Source organism: Pogona vitticeps, chromosome 5 (genome assembly GCF_051106095.1).
Source record: "Pogona vitticeps strain Pit_001003342236 chromosome 5, PviZW2.1, whole genome shotgun sequence".
Classification (NCBI taxonomy): domain Eukaryota; kingdom Metazoa; phylum Chordata; class Lepidosauria; order Squamata; family Agamidae; genus Pogona; species Pogona vitticeps.
The window spans coordinates 187,072,715-187,093,285 of NC_135787.1; the positions used below are offsets into that span (position 1 = coordinate 187,072,715).

Below are 20,571 nucleotides of genomic sequence, written 5' to 3' on the forward strand. Positions count from 1 at the left end.
TTGAGCTCTCCAGCCAGCATTGTTTGTAGTTGTTTAGTTGTTAAGTCATGTCCAACTCTTCGTGACCTCATGGACCAGAGCACGCCAGGCCCCCCTGTCTTCCACTGCTTCAAATTCATGTTGGTCGCTTCGGTGACCCTGTCCAACCATCTCGTCCTCTGTCGTCCCCTTCTCCTCCTGCCTTCACACTTTCCCAGCATCAGGATCTTTTCCAGGGAGTCTTCTCTTCTCATGAGATGGCCCAAGTATTGAAGCCCCATCTTCAGGATCTGTCCTTCCAGGGAGCACTCAGGGTTGATTCCCTTCAGAATGGATAGGTTTGATCTCTTTGCAATCCAGGAGACTACGCATTGTTTAGTCCCCTACTGTTCTGAAGTGGAACACTGACAGAGATCTGAAGTTGCCTTTTTGACAGCAGCCTCCAGAATCACCAGCTAGCTTGGCCATCCAGTTGTGGTCTAAAGAAATAAGTTTTCCAAGTTCTGCCAGAGATGTACCATTAAAACAAAAGAAAACCTCCAGCACAGCAGAATGCCTTTGGGAATGATTGCTTTTGAGATCGCAGGTTCCTTGGAGGCGATGCCACTTCTGCCTCACCCTTTTCTACATTGCCCAAACACTAACTGAGTTGACTTGGGAGGTTGCCAAGGCCCGATTCTTCCATTCTGGTCTACAGCTACGTCCCTAACCTGGTTTCTATGTTGCAGCTGGTGGACTCTCCACCTATGTAAATGCTACAGCTAAAAATAGCTCCCAGTGTCTTGCTTCGGGAGAAAGGATGCTGAAATGTAAAGCTTTGGTTACCATATGCAAATCCATTTCTTGCTGTTGTCAGGTGCAACCGCCGCTCGGTAGGGAACCAGACGGATCCAGACTTTGCTTTGGACACGAGGATGGAGGTGAGCTTGACCGAGGTTAGTTTTCTCTGCTTTTCATTTGTACTTCTCATAAAGCAATTACTTTTTTTGTGGGGGGAACATGTCAAATTAAAATCCATGAAGCTGTGGCATTTTGTGCTGGCTACCCTTCCATGTGAGTGCACACTGTTTACCATGTGGAGAGAGAGTTTTGGCGTGAGCTGTGACAGAGAGCTTCTATGCCATATCTGTCTGGAAGGTGGCTGTTCTAGTGTAGCGTTGGGTATGAACCCAACATTACACTAGAACAGTAGTTCTAATGTTACCTAGACTAGTTACCTAGTCTTCCTGGTAATGTGCAAGCCGGAGCTTCTCTAAATTGGAATCTACTGTGTCATATCCTCCTTTTTCTCAGTTTTGCTTGCATGCCAAGGGTATGATTCAGAAAAATAGCCAGTGGCATTCAGCATGAGCATAAGTCATTTCTGCAAGCAAGATCTCCAGTCAGGAAGGTGCCATATATTGAGTCACCCGACTGGTGCTTTGAGTCGCGTGTTCTCCACACTGGCTAACTGTAGCTCTCCAGTGGTTATGGACAGATTCTTTTTAGGCCCATTCAGCAATGCCGCCAATGGAATCTGGGGCTTTCTGGAGGCCGTTTGCTCAGCGTTTGAGCTACAATCACATCAGGCATCATGATAAATAGCACAAAGGAGACGTTAACTCCAGGACTGTGGGGAACCAAGAGTAAACATAGGATTCCTCGGGGGACCAAGTCCTCCATCCTTGTTGGACGCCCATGCCAATGACAATGCTATGCCAATTGGCCAGATTACTAACTTGCTATTAAATGATACAGAGCTGCACATATGGTGACATCAGTCCTTTTTCCATCTCGGATGGTGATAAAGGATTTCATGTGATTGTGCTGGAAATGGTGGTTTTGTTGGGAGCAATCTTTCTTAAAGCAGCCCTTCTGTGCATACATGAATTGGTCCATGCCCATCGTCTAATCCCCAGAAAAGAGTTCACACTGGATTGTGCCACAAGGAGTCCCAAATGTGAGCTATAAGACCATATGGTAAGGTAAAGGTTCCCCTTGACATTTAGTTCAGTCATGTCCAACTCTAGAGGCCGGTGCTCTTCTCCGTTTCCAAGCCGTTGAGCCAGCGTTTGTCCGTAGACAGTTTCCGTGGTCACGTGGCCGGTGCGACTAGACACGGAATGCCGTGACCTTCCCACCATGGTGGTACCTATTTATCTACTCACATTTTTACATGCTTTAGAACTGCTAAGTTGGCAGGAGCTGGGACAAGCAATGGATTCGATCTTATGAAGGCTGGTCTTCTGACCTTGCAGCCCAGAGGCTTCTGCGGTTTAACCTGCAGCGCCACTCTGTCCATATGACTGCACCCTAATTCATGGAATATTACAAAGAGAGGTTCTTATAGGGATCCCTTCAGTGTACAAGCCCTCTTATATATTCTTTCTGCAGTTTCCCTATTTCCTCCTCACCTCCATATTTTTTGTAGGGTAGCACAGCATGACTCAGATATTCAGAGTTTTTTGAATGGTGATACTCTCAACCTTTTGCTTTTGAAACATCCATAGAAAGGGATGAAAAATGAAGTCACTGAGTCTTTATTATACAGCCTGGAGCTGGTGAAAAAAAGGTGATTTGATTTTTAAAAAGATATACCTTGCTATGAGTTGAGCTTTGAAACAAAGAAGAGTAAATGTCTTTGGAGACCAGGGAATTCCACAGGTTGTTTAGATGATGATGTGCCCATAAAGTTGATTCTGAGTTACGGCAACCATCCCGGATTTGTCTAGGTATCAAGTTCTGCTTGGTGGCATGTGGCACCTAGGTTGTACAGTGGCCCAGAGAAAATCACTCCAGAGGGTGATTAATACAGCACAGAGGATTGTTGGGTGTCCCTGCCCCATCTTGGAGGAACTGTACAGGTCCCACTGTCTTTAAAAAAAGCACAAAATATTATAAAGGACACCTCCCACCATGGACACTCTTTCCTTGAACTACTGCCATCAGGAAGATGATAGAGATCTATTAAAACAAGGACAAATAGACTTTGCTAAATTCAGTTAAGATTTAATCAGACTTTATTGCAGGGTTGCATGTGAATGTTTTTTGTTGCCCTTGTATTATATTGAATGTTTGTAAGGAATTTACATGGAGTTTTAGCTGAATGAGTGATGCACTGTCTGGATAGCATTCTGGTCATTTCGTTGCACATGCAAAGATAATAAAGTGTTATTCTATTCTGTTCTTGGAATCCCCTCCTTCTGGTGGTGTTCTGGGTTGGGGCCGTTTGCCCAACGCCGGAGCATGTAATCCTCTAGTCATTCATGCTTTGAATCATCACCCTTTCCTACAAGGCACAGTGGCGGGTTGGAGCCAGGGCCTCCAACCCGGTGATCCATACCTACACTGCCTACAATGATTAACTTCTGCCTGTTAACTTTAAAATGGGCATGCTTTGCAGTTTTCAGTTTGTGGCTATTTACTCTGAGTTTTAAAAAAATCAACGAGGCATGGTCTTGCTTGGAGGCAACGTCAGCAACCGCTGTAAATGCTGTGAGCACTGTCACCATTTGTTTTTTAAAGAACTAGTCTACGCTGTACAGAACAAGCTTGACTTTTAAGCGTTCTTGGTTGTTAAAAAAGTGGATTTAGATCATGGACAAGGGAGGGACCCCTGTACATTTTGATCCATCAGACAAAGGCCAAAGAGGTACCCCATTTCTTACCTGAAAGCCAGCTGGACTGGTAGTTAACAGGATAGTATCAACCCCACACCTGAAGTGCAGACTAGTTTGGGGGCCCAGAGTAGACCTTATAGGGACCAGTTCTCTCTTCCAAAAGATGACGGGGAGCTAAAAATTAAAAGGAAATCAGGCTGGATCCATCTTTGCTGTCCTACTGCAAGACAAAGATCTTTCTCTTCAGACAGGCTTTCCTTTAAATCAGAGGTCCCCAACCCCCGGTCCGCGGCCTGGTGCTGGTCCGTGGCCTGAGCTGGCCCGGGCCACCAAGACAGACCTCCCGCGCCCCCGCACGTATTCACCTCGCACAGCCTGTTTGCGGCTGCACACGCCCAGACAAGTGCCGCACCACTGTTTCTGCATGTGCGCAAGCGCAGGGGGTGCCCCGCCTTACCCAGCCAGTCCGTGGACTGAAAAAGGTTGGGGACCACTGCTTTAAATGACCAGTTGCCCAAGGGGAATTTTTTGAAAAGGGATATATACTTTTATCCTGTGTGTGTGGTTCTAATATTGCTCTTATTGTGACTTTTACTATGATGGGTGTTTGATGCTTTTTAGAATATTGTACTAATGTATTATGTAGCTTTTAACTTTGTTTCTTTAATTACTGTAAGCCACCTTGGATCCTAAAGGTGGCGTATACATATTTTACATGAATGAAATAAAATAAGTAAACAATGGCAGGAACACCTCTGGGGGACCCGTTCCACTTTGCCTAATGACAGGGCTGGCCCAACTGCGAACTCTTAGCAAACTGATAGCAAATGCTTTACCTAACTGGAACGGTACAAGAGGGAAAACTGCCTGGTTGCATCTTTTTAGATTTTTTTTTAAAAGGCTCTCTTTTCTGTAGAAACCTTTGTAGTTATTTTTACACCCTCTCTCTGGTGCAGCAGGAAACAGCTGCTGCTAAAATGGCCCAAGCAACAGACAGCACACCTTCCTCCGATGCAAAGAGAATGCAAATAAAAAGGCAACATAGGTTTGCATGTAGAGATGACATTTATGGCACATGTCTCACAAATATATAAGCAGGACGGCTGCTGGTTTTAGCTCCCTTTTGGGATTGATCCAGATGGTGTGCTGGATGATTACTACCCCACCAGAATCATCCATGTGACCTGAACTCTTCAACAATGAAAGTGTGCACTATATGATGTTTTATTATAAATGCTAAAAAATTTTATCTGTTTTGCAAGGAGGGCGAAACTGGCCTGTTGGCAGATGTCACCTCCAGGTAAGAATGTGTGCATGCATTTCATCCCCTGCCCCCCTCCCATTTCCGAATATTGAACCATTGATTCAACCAACTCCTTGTCTTAGCAGTGAACCAAAACCATCACAGGAAGCCACTTCCGGTCCTCCTTCAGAATGCACTAAAGGATTTCAGGGTAAGGCTCCCCAGTTGGGTGTATGGAAACTGAGAAGCTTCCAAGCACCACTAAAGGTGTGAATTGTTCTCAAGGGTGGCCTTGAAAGTCGCTCCTTAAGCCTTGCATGTTGGGGGGAGGATGGGAATCGGGAGAGAGATGTGCAAAAGACAACCAAGAAAGATTTTTGCGACACCTTGAAAACTAGTACAGTAATATGTGTATCTGAGGATACAAAAAAAGTAGTCTACAAAAAAAGAGTAAGCCAGACAAAACCAACAGGAGTCTGTTGGTTTTGTTGTAACAGATTAAACCAGTTATGCCCTGGAAATTTCTTGGTTGATAGAACCATATCCTTCTAAGAGCCAGTCCACACTGGCATGTAGTTATGATATATGGTTCTCCGATAGCATTCTTTGTCATAAATATATATATCATCTGTTTTAGTTTCTACTTAAACACTCGATCCTTCCTCTTTAAGAGCTGGCCCGTATCTTTCTGCCCCATGGCTAGGGCGTAGAGTCTTTTTGGTATGATGCATCGAGATGCCAAATTCGCTCTTTGTTCTGCCTTTGTGGATGGGTGCTGCAAGTTAAAATAGATTGCACTAGAGATAACAACCCCTTAAGCACTGGCTGGATGGCACCAAATTTCACAAAAGGTGGACAGACCTTAAAACTAGCTTGAATCCAGCGACCCCACCTTGCCACAACTGGCAGCACCTGTTAGGGAATTTTACCAGCTTTTGGGAAAGTGATTTGCTTGGACTGCGGTGGGCAAAATTCCCTACCTAACATGGCCACTGATCATGCTGGCTGAGGGATTTTCGAAGTGTAGGCCATCACCCCACCCACCTCCCCAAAAAACACCTTTTCCCACCTTTTGTACAGATCCATAAAAAGAACTGTGCGGTCGAGCGTTTTCATTCCAAAAGGTCCATCCTAAATTGTTCATTTGTAAAATGTACAAATAGAGGCTTCAAGCTTTCAGAGTGTGGGAGGATTGAGCAGTAGCACTGCAGCCTCAATGAATAATAGCCACCCAAAAAAGGTGGTTGGGGAAATCCTGTTGTCAAGCATGACTTAATGATGGCTTGAGCTACTGTATAGGTAAAGGTTCCCCTTGACATTTAGTCCAGTTGTGTCCAACTCTAGGGGCTCATCCCCGTCTCCAAGCCATAGAGCCAGCGTTTGTCCGTAGACAGTTTCCGTGGTCATGTGGCCAGCGTGACTAGATATGGAATGCTGTTATCTTCCCACCATGGTGGTACCTATTTATCTACTTGCTATTTTTACATGCTTTTGAGGTGCTAGGTTGACAGGAGCTGGGACAAGCGACGGGGGCTCACTCCGTTGCGTGGATTCGATCTTACGGCTGCAGGTCTTTTGACCTTGCAGCACAGAGGCTTCTGCGGTTTAACCTGCAGCTCCACCATGTCCCTATTGAGCTATTGTATAGACACAAGCTATTGCTTTTGTTTGCTTAACTGCTTGCTTTTGTTCTTTCTTCTCTCCTCAGTTATAGGTATGGACTCCGTCCCACCGCAGACCATGGAAGGGGAGGTTTCTGAGTCTGCTTCAGTGATGGTGGAGGAAGAAGCTGTGGTGGCTGCAGGAGAGGAACCTAAAGAGGGGACTTTATCCACCGTGGCTGGTATTGTGGCTGCCGTGTTTCAAAGACATGAGCTAAAGTGCATGCTTTGAGAAATCCATTTCTAGGTGGAGTGCTTCCTTAAGTGGCAAAAAAGGTGTAATTGTGAAAGTATGTTAAAAGAAGTTTATGTGCCATTGGGATTATGTTTAAAAAGTAATCAGTAGCTTTGTTTTCATGTCTAATTTTGGAGTCACACACAGTGTATATGGGGGGGAAGCATAGTAAGAGCAAGGTAGATGTGTCAGATCCTGATTTGAATTACTGACTCCGCTGAATGTCCTGGAAAGATTTCCAGACATACCAGGCAAAGACAACAGATTCTATGATCTGTCATAGCTGACATTATCCCAGTAAAGGGTTAATACCAGAATGAAATCAAATCATCAATAACAAGCTGTTTGTGAAACTCCTCTGGGTATCTCATTATAAGAGTCTTCATTCTTGCAGTCATTCCAGGCCTCTCCTAAATTTGTTAATTTGATATGAGTTCCATTTGTTTACATCATTTCTAGGTTCCATGTGAAAGATGTAAAGTCCAAAAATATTACAAACATGTAACTTTTGAGAAGTCACATGCATACTGCTTTATCTTACAAAATTGTCCTTACAGCCATGAACAAAGCTGTAGGCAAAAATACTTAAGTGCTGAAAAAGTGAATTTAGGTTGTCCTTGAATACAAAACACAGAAGTGCTGAAATAACAGGAGGATCTTCATTAAGTACGGTACACACTCTTTTAAGAGTAAAATCACCTAAGGGCTTATATAGCCTAATAAGGCAAAAAAAATATATTTTCAATATTTATTTATTTATTTACTTACAATATTTTTACCCCGCCTTTCTCCTTGAAAAGGACCCAAGGCGGCTTACAACAATGAAAGACAATATTTAAAGTCGATGACTAGTATAAAAACGGTGGTTTTTATTTCATTGAAGAATAAAAAGCAAGATAAATTTGAAAGCTTCAGACGCTTTCTTAAAAATGCACTAAAGAGCATCAGAGTTTTTAAAATAAACACACATACACACACACACACATAAAGCATTCCTTAGCTCTAAGCATGTTATGAAATATTTTCTCTAAAAAGACAAAAGTTCACTCAGACTTTCCAGCCTTTATGTTATTCCTATGACTATCTCCTGAGGTGGAAGGGCTTGTCACTCCGAATTGGTCTTAACAACCACACTAGATGCTGTTCCAAGTCCTCTATTCAAAGCACGTTGCCATAGTCTCTCGAGACTGAATTATGCCTAATCTAATCTAGATCTCCCTAATCTAATCTAGATCTGCTCTCAGTCAGGCTGTGCCTTTCCACTTGTTTGCAAAACAAAGTGTCTTCTGCATCCTTTGAGATGGTTTTTTCCCCCTTAATGTAATAGAAATCTCTTGTTTTATATGCTTTTGATATTTTGAGTTTGACAAAACATCATGATGCAGAGCTTTGACTCTCTCGGGAACATGAATCTTCTAGGAGTAACTTCCTTAACACCATATTTGGGCAGTTCAATACATTTTATATACCGTATTTTTCGCACCATAAGACACACTTTTTCCCCACAAAACAGGGGGTGTGGAAAGTCTGTGCGTCTTATGGAGCAAGAAAACAGATTATATTTTACTGTTTTCTTCTCCTAAAAAAATTGGTGCGTCTTATGGAGCGAAAAATACGGTACGTACCAGCTTCCTGCCTTTTACATTTTCTATATTTCCCATTCAGACTCCCTATAATTTTTCCTGCCATTTAATTTCTCCAAAAACTATAATTGACAGGTGCATTTCTTTGAAAGTATGCTTTGACCCAAACGTATTATAGTGTGGCTTACTCGATTCTCCTCTGAGTGGAGCTTAGCGTTTTGCTGGGCCAGTGGTCAATGCTGCCCAAAGTATTCTGGGAGAAGCAGTAAAAAAAAAAGATGGAATTTTCTCAAGCTGTAACCCATGCTGAGTCAAACATAATGCCAATTATGCAGTTCTGGCTAAGGAAGGAAGGGAAGCCACTTTGACCATGAACAGCCTGTTCTGCTTTTCATTTTTGTGCATTATAAAATGTTCTCCTCTGTATAATGGCAAGGTTTTTTTAAACATTAAATCTGCAATTTGCTCCATTCAGCAGGAGATTCTTCTTCAACTGAGAATCTGTCCAGGGTGGCTGTGTGTAGAAGCAGGCAGAAGAGCAAGTGAGTACCAGATCCTATGGAGGTGGTTGTTACCCAGAGTACCAGCTCCATCCCTCCTATATCACTAGAAGTCCACCATGTCGTTTGCTCTGGAATGTTCGCTGTCAGTGTCTGATGAATAAGGATAAAACAAATTTACAATTCTAGTCCCTATTTGCAATTGATGTGGAAAAGGAAGTTTACTGCCCCTTTTCATGCTGAGCTTGACAGGAACTCTTTCAGCACGTTAAAGCTGATCTCCTCGAGGGATGGAAAAGCATCTCAGTTTCTCCTTCCCAGTCATCTGATCTTGAACATTGTTGAGTTCTTGCTACCTCAAATGCGAACATTTGGGACACGGCTTCAGTAATCTATCTGGCGATTTGTCTTTTGCTTTATTTTTGAGTTCATATTTCCTCTTCTCAAAAAAGCTTCCGTCTTCTCTTTGCCCAACCATGTTTGGGGACCTGTGGCATAGGGAAGGCCAAGATCAAACGCTCACATCCTCTTCTCCAGCATCCGCCACTCAAAAGAGACTGCTTCTGTGGAGAACTTTTCTGTTAATAATTTGTAAGGAGGTGCATTGCAGGCTCAGAAAGCCTTTATTCAATACTGAGCCAGTATTGTCAAAGACAGTCTACAGCCAGAACTAAAGATCATATGTACTGTAGCTACATAGGAAACATCCAAAGGGTCATAAAATGAGTAATCTAAATTGGTATTCCTTTGAACTTTTTTCCTCAGGATGTTCCATTGATAGTCTCAGGATGCTGCTTTGAATTTCCTTCTTTTAAGGATGCCTCCTTGATCTTCCTTTAAGAAGGAGGACAAGTTACAATGTTTGGGGCTGTTTAGTCTAGAGACGTGGTGGCGCTGTGGGTTAAACTGCTGAAGCCTCTGTGCTGCAAGGTCAGAAGACCAGCAGTCGTAAGACTGAATCCACACAACGGAGTGAGCCCCCGTCACTTGTCCCAGCTCCCGCCAACCTAGCGGTTCGAAAGCATGCAAAATGCAAAAATGCAAGTAGATAAATAGGTACCACCTTGGTGGGAAGGTAAACGGCGTTCTGTGTCTAGTCACGCTGGCCACCTGACCACGGAGGATTGTCTGTGGACAAACGCTAGCTCTATGGGTTGGAAACGGGGATGAGCACTGCCCCCTAGAGTCGGACACGGCTGGACAAATTATCAAGGGGAACCTTTACCTTTACCTTTACCTAGTCTAGAGAAAAGGGGTCGGGGGGGGACATGATTGAGACGTATAAAATGATGCAGGGAATGGATAAAGTGGAGAGAGAGGGAAGCTCTTTTCCCTCTCACGCAATACTGGAACCAGGGGACATCTACTCCAATGGAGTGTTTGGAGAGTGAGAACAGACCAAAGAAAATATATAGGAACACTATAATTGGCCCTTTGCTATACATATGAAATCCATCAGCTATCTTTCTGTAATTCCTAATATTCCTAATATTTCAAAGTTGCAATGAGGGGGATCTCCACACTTCACGGTACCTAACTGTATTTTCAAAATGTTGCAGCTAAGTTGGCAGTTGTATGGGCTGCAAGAGTTTTTCAATTCTGTAAAGACACATGGGAGTAATTTACTCTGTGCTTTGCTAATACACTTTTTCCTCTTTGATTTCAGCGCATCTCCCAGTGAAAAGGAAACAGAGGTAAATCATGTGCTATTCACTGTTCTTCTGGCTGCTCCATCCCAACAGAAATCCTGTCATCTCTCTAGAAGTGCCCTCATACTTCTCTGTGTTTTAACCTGTATGAGTGAAATACAATTTGAGGGCCAACTAGAGAAGACACCCATTAACATCAGTGAGATGTATATTAATGTTGACTAATCTTCCAATGGGATGTGGTGGTGCTGCGGGTTAAACCGCAGAAGCCTCTGTGCTGCAAGGTCAGAAGACCAACAGTCGTAAGATCGAACCCACACAATGGAGTGAAATCCCGTCGCTTGTCCCAGCTCCTGCCAGCCTAGCAGTTTGAAAGCATGTAAATGTGAGTAGATAAATAGGTACCACCTCGGTGGGAAGGTAACAGCATTCCGTGTCTACTCACGCCGGCCAGGTGACCATGGAAACTGTCTTCGTACAAGCCCTGGCTCTATGGCTTGGAGACGAAGATGAGCACCGTGCCCTAGAGTCAGACCCTAGAGTCAGATACGACTTTACCTTTACTTTTACCTTAATAACTCCCATTCATTTGAGTGGGGTCTAGATTTGTCTTGTAAGCAAGGAGGAAAAATCCTCCTTCTACTGGTATTGTAACAACAACAACAATAATAATGTGCTATCAAGTCAATTCTTATGGTGACCCTTTTCCAGGGTTTTCTAGGCAGAGAATACTCAGAAGTGGTTTGCCATTCCCTTCTAGGGTTGCCCTGGGACTGTGCAGCTTGCCCAAGGCCACACAGGCTGGCTGTTCTCTTTGGAAGCCTACTGGGGAATTGAACTTCCAACCTCTGGCTCCACAGCCAAATACCTAAACCACTGAGCTATTCAGCCAGCTACACAGTCATATATTGTAAGCCCACCTAATATATTTTCTTTAGAGAGAAACCCACAGGTATGAAGACTGCTAAACTTCAGATGCTCTTTTTCCTGAAAGCCTAGGAAATAGAGAACATTTTATGAGGTGGAACAAAATGTAATGATTTGCTTTTTCAAAGTAATTTTTAGTTATACATATGTAAACTAGCATCTCTGATGTGTGCTGAGAGAGAGACAGAGAGAGAGAGATGGATAGATTGCCTTTTAAATACTTTTCAGTTCCAAACTTAAGTGCTATTTTAAAATGAATAGAGTCCTACATTATGACATACTGAATAACCCCCCACACACACGGTAACTGAGCAGTGGTAGAAGCATGCCAGGTTGAGAGAACATAATTCCAATTACTATTGGTTTTACTGTGCCTTTATAATCATTGATTATCCTTTCAAATAATCTTCCAAGCTCTGCTTTTGATGTCTATTTAAATTAAAAATATTTTCTTTGCCTTCTGTGTAGTGTAGATTGAGAAACTGTCTGCAGCCATGGTTTAGATCACTGGTTCTTAACCTTGGGTTACTCAGGAGTTTTGGACTGCAACTCCCAGAAACCTTCACCACCAGCTGTCCTGACTGGGGTTTCTGGGAGTTGCAGTTCAAAAGCATCCGAGTAACAAAGGTTAAGAACCACTGGTTTAGATCAGCACTTCACATAAAGGCAAAGATTTTTTTAAAAAATCTTAATCTAAGTGATACACCACATCAGCGATAGTGTAGCAGAATAAAAATCCAATAGTTTCACTTACCCTGCCCTTCCACCAAGGAGCAGTGGAAGTGTTCAATTTGCTAGTATCCTGAAGTGGCTCACTTATTAAGCCACTTCACAATACTGGAAATTGACAGCAGGAGGAACAGGACTAAATAAGGTTCACTTGAGGCCCATATGCCATTTGGATGTGAGCATCACACCAAATGGTATATTGTACCGCCACTCAACCTCAAGTGACCCTATTTAGACTACGCCAGCCCACCCCCAAAGAGCCAGGGTAGATAAGCCCTTCAGTGGGTTTGCCCCAATCCAGTCCTCCAATTTTATGTCTACTATGGGGTGTGCTTCTCACCATTATTCACTCCCACTGTACAAAACACTAAATTGCTTTCCATCTTTGGGAAGCTGAGTGGAAGGCATGAATAGAAAAAATGTCTTCTGATCAGGAGATATAGTTCACCTGCATGTATTTCTTCTCCTGACAGGCAGAATTTCTTCGGCTCTCTCTGGGGTTTAAGTGTGACCTCTTTACTCTGGAGAAGAGAGTCAGACTGGAAGAGAGGTCGCGAGATCTGGCTGAAGGAAACCTGAGGAAGGAGACTGCTGGCGCCTTGAAACTACTTGATGTAAGCAAAGAAAGAAGGGGTTATGACGTGCGTATTAATGGCTCGTGGTTGCCGTGGCTTTGTCTTCAAAGGTGAAGAGACTGATCATGTTTTAGGGGGTTGGGTTTCAGTCGAAAAGGACCTCAAATGTGCAGCTTTTCACTCCCTGGGACAAGCTTTGTTTTTTGTCAATTTTCAGTTTGAGGTATGCAAAAGTTTACAGTAGAGGGTACTGATTGGTTAGCGCCAGTGACGTGATTAGTCTGTGCCATCTCTTTTTAGGGTCCTTGTTGTTGCTTTTAATGTTATCATTATCTTTATTTTTGTTCTCTGTTATACATGCCTCGGCACTAATGGGAGCGGGATACAAATTGAATAAATAAATAAAATAAATAATGATGTGCTCAGTACAACATCTACTACAGATGAGGAAATGGCTTCCACTGTCCTTTAAATATTATAATACCTGACTTCACACAAAGAAGGTTTATTTATTTAAAGCATTTGTTTATTGCCTCTCTGTATACAGCCTTCTCCTGTTATTGTATGCTCGTGATTAGCCAACTCACTGGAAATGTTTACTTCAACAGGAAGGACCCAGTGTTGACAGAGAGAGGGCATCCTCTGTATGGTTCCCCAAGTCTAGAAAATTCAGTTAATATCTCAATATGCACTCATGCGATCTGTGAGCTGTAGTTTAAAAAAAGGAGTAAATTTTCCAGTTTTGTTTGTCACATCCTGTTCCGCCTCAAGTATCTACGATTTCCTCTTCAAGTGGCTTGAACACAACTTCTGTTTCCCTTTCTTTCTTCCTTTTTCCCTAGTCTTTAGCTGCTCTAAGTGAAGACAACCAGGCTCAAGAAATAGTTAAGAAACTGCGGAAGAGCCTGGACCTTCTGAACCAGCATGCCACTAGGATTGCCAGCAAGGCAGAAATGCTGGGAGCTGTTCATCAAGTAAGTCTGACCCATTCCAGAAGAGACACTGTGGGACCTCTGTATCCATAGGGGATTCGTTCCGAGCTCCTGCCCCCACGGATACTGAAAAATGTGGATGATAGCAAACACTATACATAGCATGGACTCTGACTCCCTCTGTTGGCCAGTTCTGGTAACTTCACCTTTAGAAGTACATAGATTTTTAGAATTTTTTAAAAATATTTTTGTTAATGTTTTCAGACTGTGGATAAGTGAATCAGCAGATACTGATCCTGTGGATAAGGGGGTCCTCCTGTCATTCCAGGTTCTGGTTCTAGAAATGCTGTTGTACGTCTGGTTGGGAAGGAATAACTTCAAGTTTATTCTGGATAAACCATTCAGTGCTTGCAAATTTCTTAAGGGTCACACCTGAACAGAAATATGCTTTTTTTTTGCTCTTGCAACATTTCCCCTTGGGCATGTAAATCCTTCAAAGCTACATGCCTGGGAAATCAGACAGGCAAAGGCAGACTTTGATTTCCCCAATGACTACAATGTACAAACCAAAAGCAGGCAAACTTTTCTTCCTTAGGAGAGTCGAGTCAGTAAGGCTGTAGAGGTGATGATTCAGCATGTGGAAAACCTGAAACGTACATACGCCAGAGAGCATGCAGAACTTGAGGAGCTGAAAGGGATTCTGCTCCAGAATGAAAAGTCCTTTGGCTCCTTGTGCGACCGAGGTAACGGCTGACAATATGCTGACAGAAGCTGTGTGGCTGTGACAGCGGTTAGCTACTTGCGCTCTTCCTTTCACACAGGGCATGGATGGCTTCTTAACATCCCTCAAACATGGCACATCTCTGAATTCCTTCCATGGACTGGCCTGGGCAGACCTGGGTCAAACTTTTGGACCGCAGATCGGACCAAAATCTGGTGGAGGGGGGAGGATTGCCTATGAGGCACAGTCTAAATAAGTACCATATTTTTCTGTGTATAAGACTATACTTTTGTCTGAAATCTTTAGACTAAAAATTGAGGGTTGTCTTATACACAGAAGTAAGCTGAGGAGAGAACAAAAACAAGTGGAGGGAAAAGCAGGGATCAAAGCAATCCCGCAGGGCTTTGATCCTTGCTTTCCCCTCCACTTGCTAAGTCCCACTTAGATTTCTTAATTTTGGGTTAGAAAATTGGGGGGGGGGGATCTTATACATGGGAGTGTGTTATACACAAAAAAAATACGATAACTTTCTCCAAGCTCAGATGGTGCACATGCAGGCATAGCTACATTTTTGTGCCACCTATTCTCGTGGCGAAGGCAAGCTTTGTGGGCAAAACACTGTAATGGCGAGTCCTTCAGCTACTGTGGTAACCAGTCTTGGTTTATTGCTGAGGTTGCCTGCTCTGTGTTTCTTTCCACCCAAGGAGAAGCAGTCTGAGGCATGATGAAGGTTTGGGGTGGTGGGCACCTTTCCAGTGCGGAGGTTTTAGCATATATGCTTGGATCTTAAAAGTTACAATGGGGAAGAATCTCCTCACCAGCAGCACATTTTGGCTCCCTTTAAATTTTGACACCCTGGGTCAAATCCCTGATTGCTTTACCCTTATTACAGCCGTGGCTGGCCCTGCCATTCAGTAAACAACCATCTCAGGGAGCGGATTCGGAGAAACACCAGTTGTTTCTCAATGATTCCTCCTGAGTCCCGTTTCACCACCACCACCAGCCTGTCCGGTACCTCCCTAGAGCAAAGCAAAGTGTACTGCTTATATACCACCCCCTCTGGGAGGTGAACAATTTAATTATGCAGGATATGCATTGCCACACACCCCACTCCCACCCCCCAGCAAGCTGAGTACTCAATTTACTTATCTCGGAAGAGTGGAAAGCAGAATCAACCTCGATCCAGTTTCCTGAGCCCTTCAGAACCAAACTCACCTCCTGGGTAGAGTCTTGACTGCAGTGATGCAGTTTAACCATTGCACTGTGAGGCTCTCCTCCTGCAGCTCTCAACTGTGTGGGGGGAAAGATGGTCCTTTTGGCCAGCACCAAAGCAGTGTCCAAATACGAAAAGAAAAAAAAAGAAATACAAAAAATCAAAATACAAAGAAAAAGAAAGGCTGGTTGTTGTGGGTTTTTCGGGCTCTTTGGCCGTGTTCTGACGGTTGTTCTTCCTAACGATTCGCCAGTCTCTGTGGCCGGCATCTTCAGAGGACAGCACTCTGTGCTCTGGTGTAGTTGGCTTGGGAGTGCAGTATTTATGGCTGTGAAGAGCCCGAAAAACCCACAACAACCCTTAGATTCCGGCCGTGAAAGCCTTTGCGAATACAAAAAGAAAGGCGTTGCATCACGTTGTCAGTTGTGGTAGGGTGGCAAAATGTCTTGAGCCAGTCCTGCCAAGGCGTCTCCTCTCCTCCCAAGCCAGTCAGGCCAGAGGACATGGTGGTACTTCTTCGGGATCCCCATTCCCTACATCTTTATTTGGTGGTGCCCTCTGCCAAGACATGCCGAAGGCAAAATTGCTGAAGGTGGAGCCCATTGCTCCCTTGACCACAACACAAAATTCATGTTTTTTTATTCCACTTCTCTTGCTCTTACAGACGAATCTTCGATTAAAAAGCACCCTGGTTCTCTAAAGGTATAGGTGCTGCTGCCGTTTTAAGCTTGCCGCTTTCTGCGTGCGTCTGCCCTCGGTTGTGCGGCTTTTCCCCGTGCTGTGTAAAGCTCTCTTGTTTGTGACTGAGCATTGGGTTGCTTTCCGTATAGAATGTGCTGAAATGTCTACTTCTAATGCGGTCTCTTCGCCCAACCCGTTTATGTATGCTTACATTGCCCTTTTGCAAAAAAACAACCCGGCTGGTATTTTCATCCAGACTTTGGAATCCAGACAGTTTGTGTTCTCTCAGCGGCAGCCTTTAAACGGTGTGGATATTGCAACAGAGTGAGTAGGCAACCTCTGTGAACCTTGGACACAAAGTTGAAGTGATCAGACTTTGCCGCCATCAAAGAGAAAGGAAGCATTGGGACCTTGGAGTCCCCCTCTCCTATTTCCTGCTGGCTTTGGCGGTTGGCCAAAGCGAAATAAATGCATATTGTTTATATAGGAAGTATATGCAGTATATAGCCGGGCTGATTATTTAAATGAGTCTGGGGACCAATTTGTGCCCTCTTCCCCGCCCCCCATTGACCTTTTTTTTAGTTTAAAACAGAACACGCAGAAAGCATACAACTTGGTTTGAAAGAGAATTATACTTCTGGGAGGATTTCAGAATGCACACTTTTTCCCTTTAAAACAAGGTGCATGCTCATCACACGCCTGTTAGTGATTTACATGCCCATCAGGAAAATCATGTGAGTCACAGTGGCAAATTGAAGCTCATTAACAAGGTGCAAGTTGTGTTCCCAGCTGTGCGGCTAGGATTGCAGCCAGCAACTCGCTAATATGCAGCAATTTACTGCCACTACTCCGGCGGAACACGATTTCTCTTACCAATAATTCACCAGTCGGATGTTGGCTGGTGTGTCTTCTAACCATATCCCCCACTTGATTCCAACGGGCATTGGGGAGACCCCCCCCAAAACTTGTGGGATTTGCAAGTTGTTCACCCCTATGGTATACACAAGACAATGTTGAGTTCAAAAACTAAAAGGTTGGCTGAAAGCCTTGATCGGTATGCCCAGAAGCTTAGTCTGGAATAGAACTCAGGCTCTTGAGATACCTAGTTTTCTAGTTCTTGTTGCTCAAACAGAAACCCCAAGCAGTAGGTGCAATCTAGAAGAAGAAAAAGGTCCCCACTGAGTTCAGTTGGAATTCATACATACTGGGAGGTCCAACCAGGGTTAAAAGCTTCACAATAATGGGCCCTTTGCATAAAATATAAAATTAGACAGAAAACCTCGACTGTCCTAAGGAAGAGATGATTATCAATAGATGCCACTGCTGTATCTTGCTTATGTGTTTTCTTTCTTTCTGTCTTGCTTGCTCTTCTACTCCCCAGTTTCTGGTTTGAATGACCTCTTTGGCAAAACTATGGGAACTTAGGGCAACTAAATTACAAGACTCAAACGATTTGGCTTTTGAAGAGCAAAATTTAAGGGTTGATGGTTGCATGTGTAGTTCTAATGAGATGGTGTTTTGACTTCGGGATTTGTCTAAAAGCGTTGTGAGTCCTTCAAATATGGCTTTCGGGTGGTCATTAGTATACACTGCTCAGGAAAAAGGATTGGCCTATTTATTTGTACAGAGTTGTGTGTGATATTCTGCCTCTGCTTCGCTGCTGGTATGTGGCTATTTCCCCCGTTGCTGATTTATAACCCTAAATATATTGGGCAGATACATGCTAAACTCACCTCTCCTTCATTTTTCCTCCCCAAGGCACAGCTAAACGAAACAGATGGAAGTGACAGGAATGACAAATTCTGCAGACGTTCAAGTTGGTAAGGATGATAGATGTATGGGAACATGGCGACATGTAGGCAAGAAAGACGTAGATATAAATAGATAAACACTCCCATCATCACCATACATGATGTGTCCAGCTTTGGAAAGCTGGTAAAAGCTGTATTTTTTCACCAATATTTTTTTATGGTAGCTGTTCAGAGGGCTATCATCAGTTGTGTCCAGTATAGATTGGAGTTATGTTTGTGACCTATCCCCAAGCATGTGGTCCTTTGCATACAAGGGAACCCCTCCCCTTATACTCACAACAGCCCTTTTGGGTAGGTTGGGCAGCCAATGACCATCCCAGGTCACCCAGCGCATGAATACTGCAGTATGTGTGTGTGTGTCGGTGGCGTGGGGTGCATCCTGTGGCCAACGTTAGTACTTTAAAGACATGGATGCTGCCTTGGAGCTGGTCTGGTTCTGCAGTGGGTGGTCTGCTGCCCCACGGCAAAATCAGTAAAGCATGCTCACCTTCTTCCCATAGGGGCTTACTCGGAGCGAAACAAGGTGAGAAGCGACCACTGCTACATCGCTATGTTAGCTCACCTTCCTGGACAGAATCAGAGGAAGACCAACTTGGACCTGAGTAAGTCTTTCTTTATCCAGATTTGGGACCACCTGTACCAGTATCGATTCTCTGCAACCCCCTTCTGAGACAGTCCATTTAGCCAACTTGTTCCAGGTTTTTAGAAGAATCAGAATAATTCAGTTGGAAGGGACCCCTAAGGCCATTGAGTCCAACCCCCTGCTCAATGCAGGAATCAGAATCAGAGCAGATCTTGACAGAGGGTTGTCCAATTTTCTCTTCAATATCTCTTGACTCAATTGTTTTCTAACTTGTGTTTCTCAAAGGGAAGCCTTTGGCATTCCAGATATTTTAGACTACATGTCCCTATCATGTCTTGTTCATTGCCAAGATTGCTGGAGCCTTCTGGAAGCTGAAGTTCAAAGCACCTAAAGAACCAGATATTTCCCACCCTTGATTTGGAACCCAATACCGAAGCTGTTAGTAATTCTCTGTTGCTTTTTGTAGCTGGTTTTCAAGATAAAGTTTCCCACTCCACTGAATACTTCTAAACAGGATGGTGTTTAATGCTGTAAGCAGTTCGGGGAAGCCATATGGCTGAAAGATGTGTTCAAATTTCAAGTTACTATTATCCCTCTGCAGTTCTAGTTAGCAAGCAATTAATGCCTGTATCTGTAAACATGAAAAGAGAAGGTGCTTTGGAATAAGGGGCTAGCAAACTGCCCAAACGCTGATGTACAAGCATGTTCACTAACCATGGAATTCTGTACCCTTCAATCCAAACAATCCCTTCACAGAATCACCCCATTGGAACAGCCAGCTCCAGAGATACAAGGAAGCAAAGCACGGAAGCTGAGTGAGAAAGAAGGCGGTCCATCGAAATGGGGACTACACTCACTGTAAGTGATATGAGTGAAAAAGTGCAGTCGCTCTATGTTGAAAAGCAGCTGGCTTTTGTAACTACTGAATGTAAGTGTGTAATGAATTAGAGAATGAGAAGAACATCTTTCTTTGGTGTCAGTTCTAGAAGGTGTTGTAAGTCTTCATAGAATTGTTCAATTTCAGTCTCCTCAGCATTGGTGGTTGGTGCATAAAGTTGGATTATTGTGATGTTGAAAAGTCTGCCTTGGATTCATATTGAAATCATTCTATCATTTTTGAGATTGTATCCCATTACAGCTTTTCCCACTCTTTTGTTAACTATGAAACCTACTCCATTTCTTCTACGGGATTCTTGCCCACAATAGTAGATATGATAATCATCTGAATTGAATTCGCCCATTTTAGTTCACTGATGCCCAGAATGTCGATGTTTATTCTTGCCATCTCCTGTTTGACCACCTCCAGCTTCCCAACGTACATAGATCTTACATTCCAGGTTCCTACGCAGTATTTTTCTTTGAAGCATTGGACTTTCCTTTCACTTCCAGGCATGTCTACAGCTGAGCGTCCTTTCGGCTTTGGCCCAACCACTTCATTAGCTCTGGAGCTACTTGTCCTTGTCCTCTGCTCTTCCCCAGTAGCATGTTGGACACCTTCCAACCTGAGGTGCTCATCTTCCAGCGTTGTATCTTTTAGCCTTTTGTTTCTGATCATGGGGCGTTCTTGGCAAAGATACTGGAGTGGCATTGCCATTTCCTACTCCAGGTGGATTGCGTTTAGTCGGAACTCTCCACTATGATCTGTCCGTCTTGGGTGTCCCTGCATGGCATAGCCCATAGCTTCTCTGAATTACTCAAGCCCCTTTGCCAGGACAAGGCAGCAATCCGTGAAGGGGCCGGTTATTGGCGACTTTAAAAGAGGGTGCAATGGGGGAATGGAGCTAGCTGTGGCAGGTCAGGATGGTGGCTACAGGGAAGTAGTGTCCCACTGATTGTATGCTAGCTGTTCAGCAGCAATAGCTTCTAAGAAGTCTGTTCCTGCATGTTTGGTTTGGGGACCTCCTAAAGACATCTATGTTTTGGCTACCATGGGAAATGGGATCCTGCACT

The 20,571-nt window shown here is 43.8% G+C and overlaps 1 protein-coding gene across 2 annotated transcripts in view; it reads left to right on the top strand.

Annotated features, from left to right (window-relative positions):
- IRAG2 (inositol 1,4,5-triphosphate receptor associated 2) overlaps window positions 1-20,571 on the top strand; it is a 61,414-nt gene that overhangs the window by 39,337 nt on the left and 1,506 nt on the right. The window contains exons 23-35 of one of the 2 annotated variants that reach the window (XM_020801067.3): window positions 836-914; window positions 4,841-4,878; window positions 4,965-5,032; window positions 6,530-6,664; window positions 8,776-8,842; window positions 10,467-10,494; window positions 12,579-12,719; window positions 13,523-13,654; window positions 14,208-14,355; window positions 16,211-16,248; window positions 17,986-18,047; window positions 18,539-18,640; window positions 19,378-19,479. In XM_020801067.3, the coding sequence (XP_020656726.3) occupies window positions 836-914; window positions 4,841-4,878; window positions 4,965-5,032; window positions 6,530-6,664; window positions 8,776-8,842; window positions 10,467-10,494; window positions 12,579-12,719; window positions 13,523-13,654; window positions 14,208-14,355; window positions 16,211-16,248; window positions 17,986-18,047; window positions 18,539-18,640; window positions 19,378-19,479 (1,140 nt within the window). The remainder of the gene's footprint in view (window positions 1-835; window positions 915-4,840; window positions 4,879-4,964; window positions 5,033-6,529; window positions 6,665-8,775; window positions 8,843-10,466; window positions 10,495-12,578; window positions 12,720-13,522; window positions 13,655-14,207; window positions 14,356-16,210; window positions 16,249-17,985; window positions 18,048-18,538; window positions 18,641-19,377; window positions 19,480-20,571) is intronic. The other variant, XM_020801068.3, reaches the window with a different exon arrangement.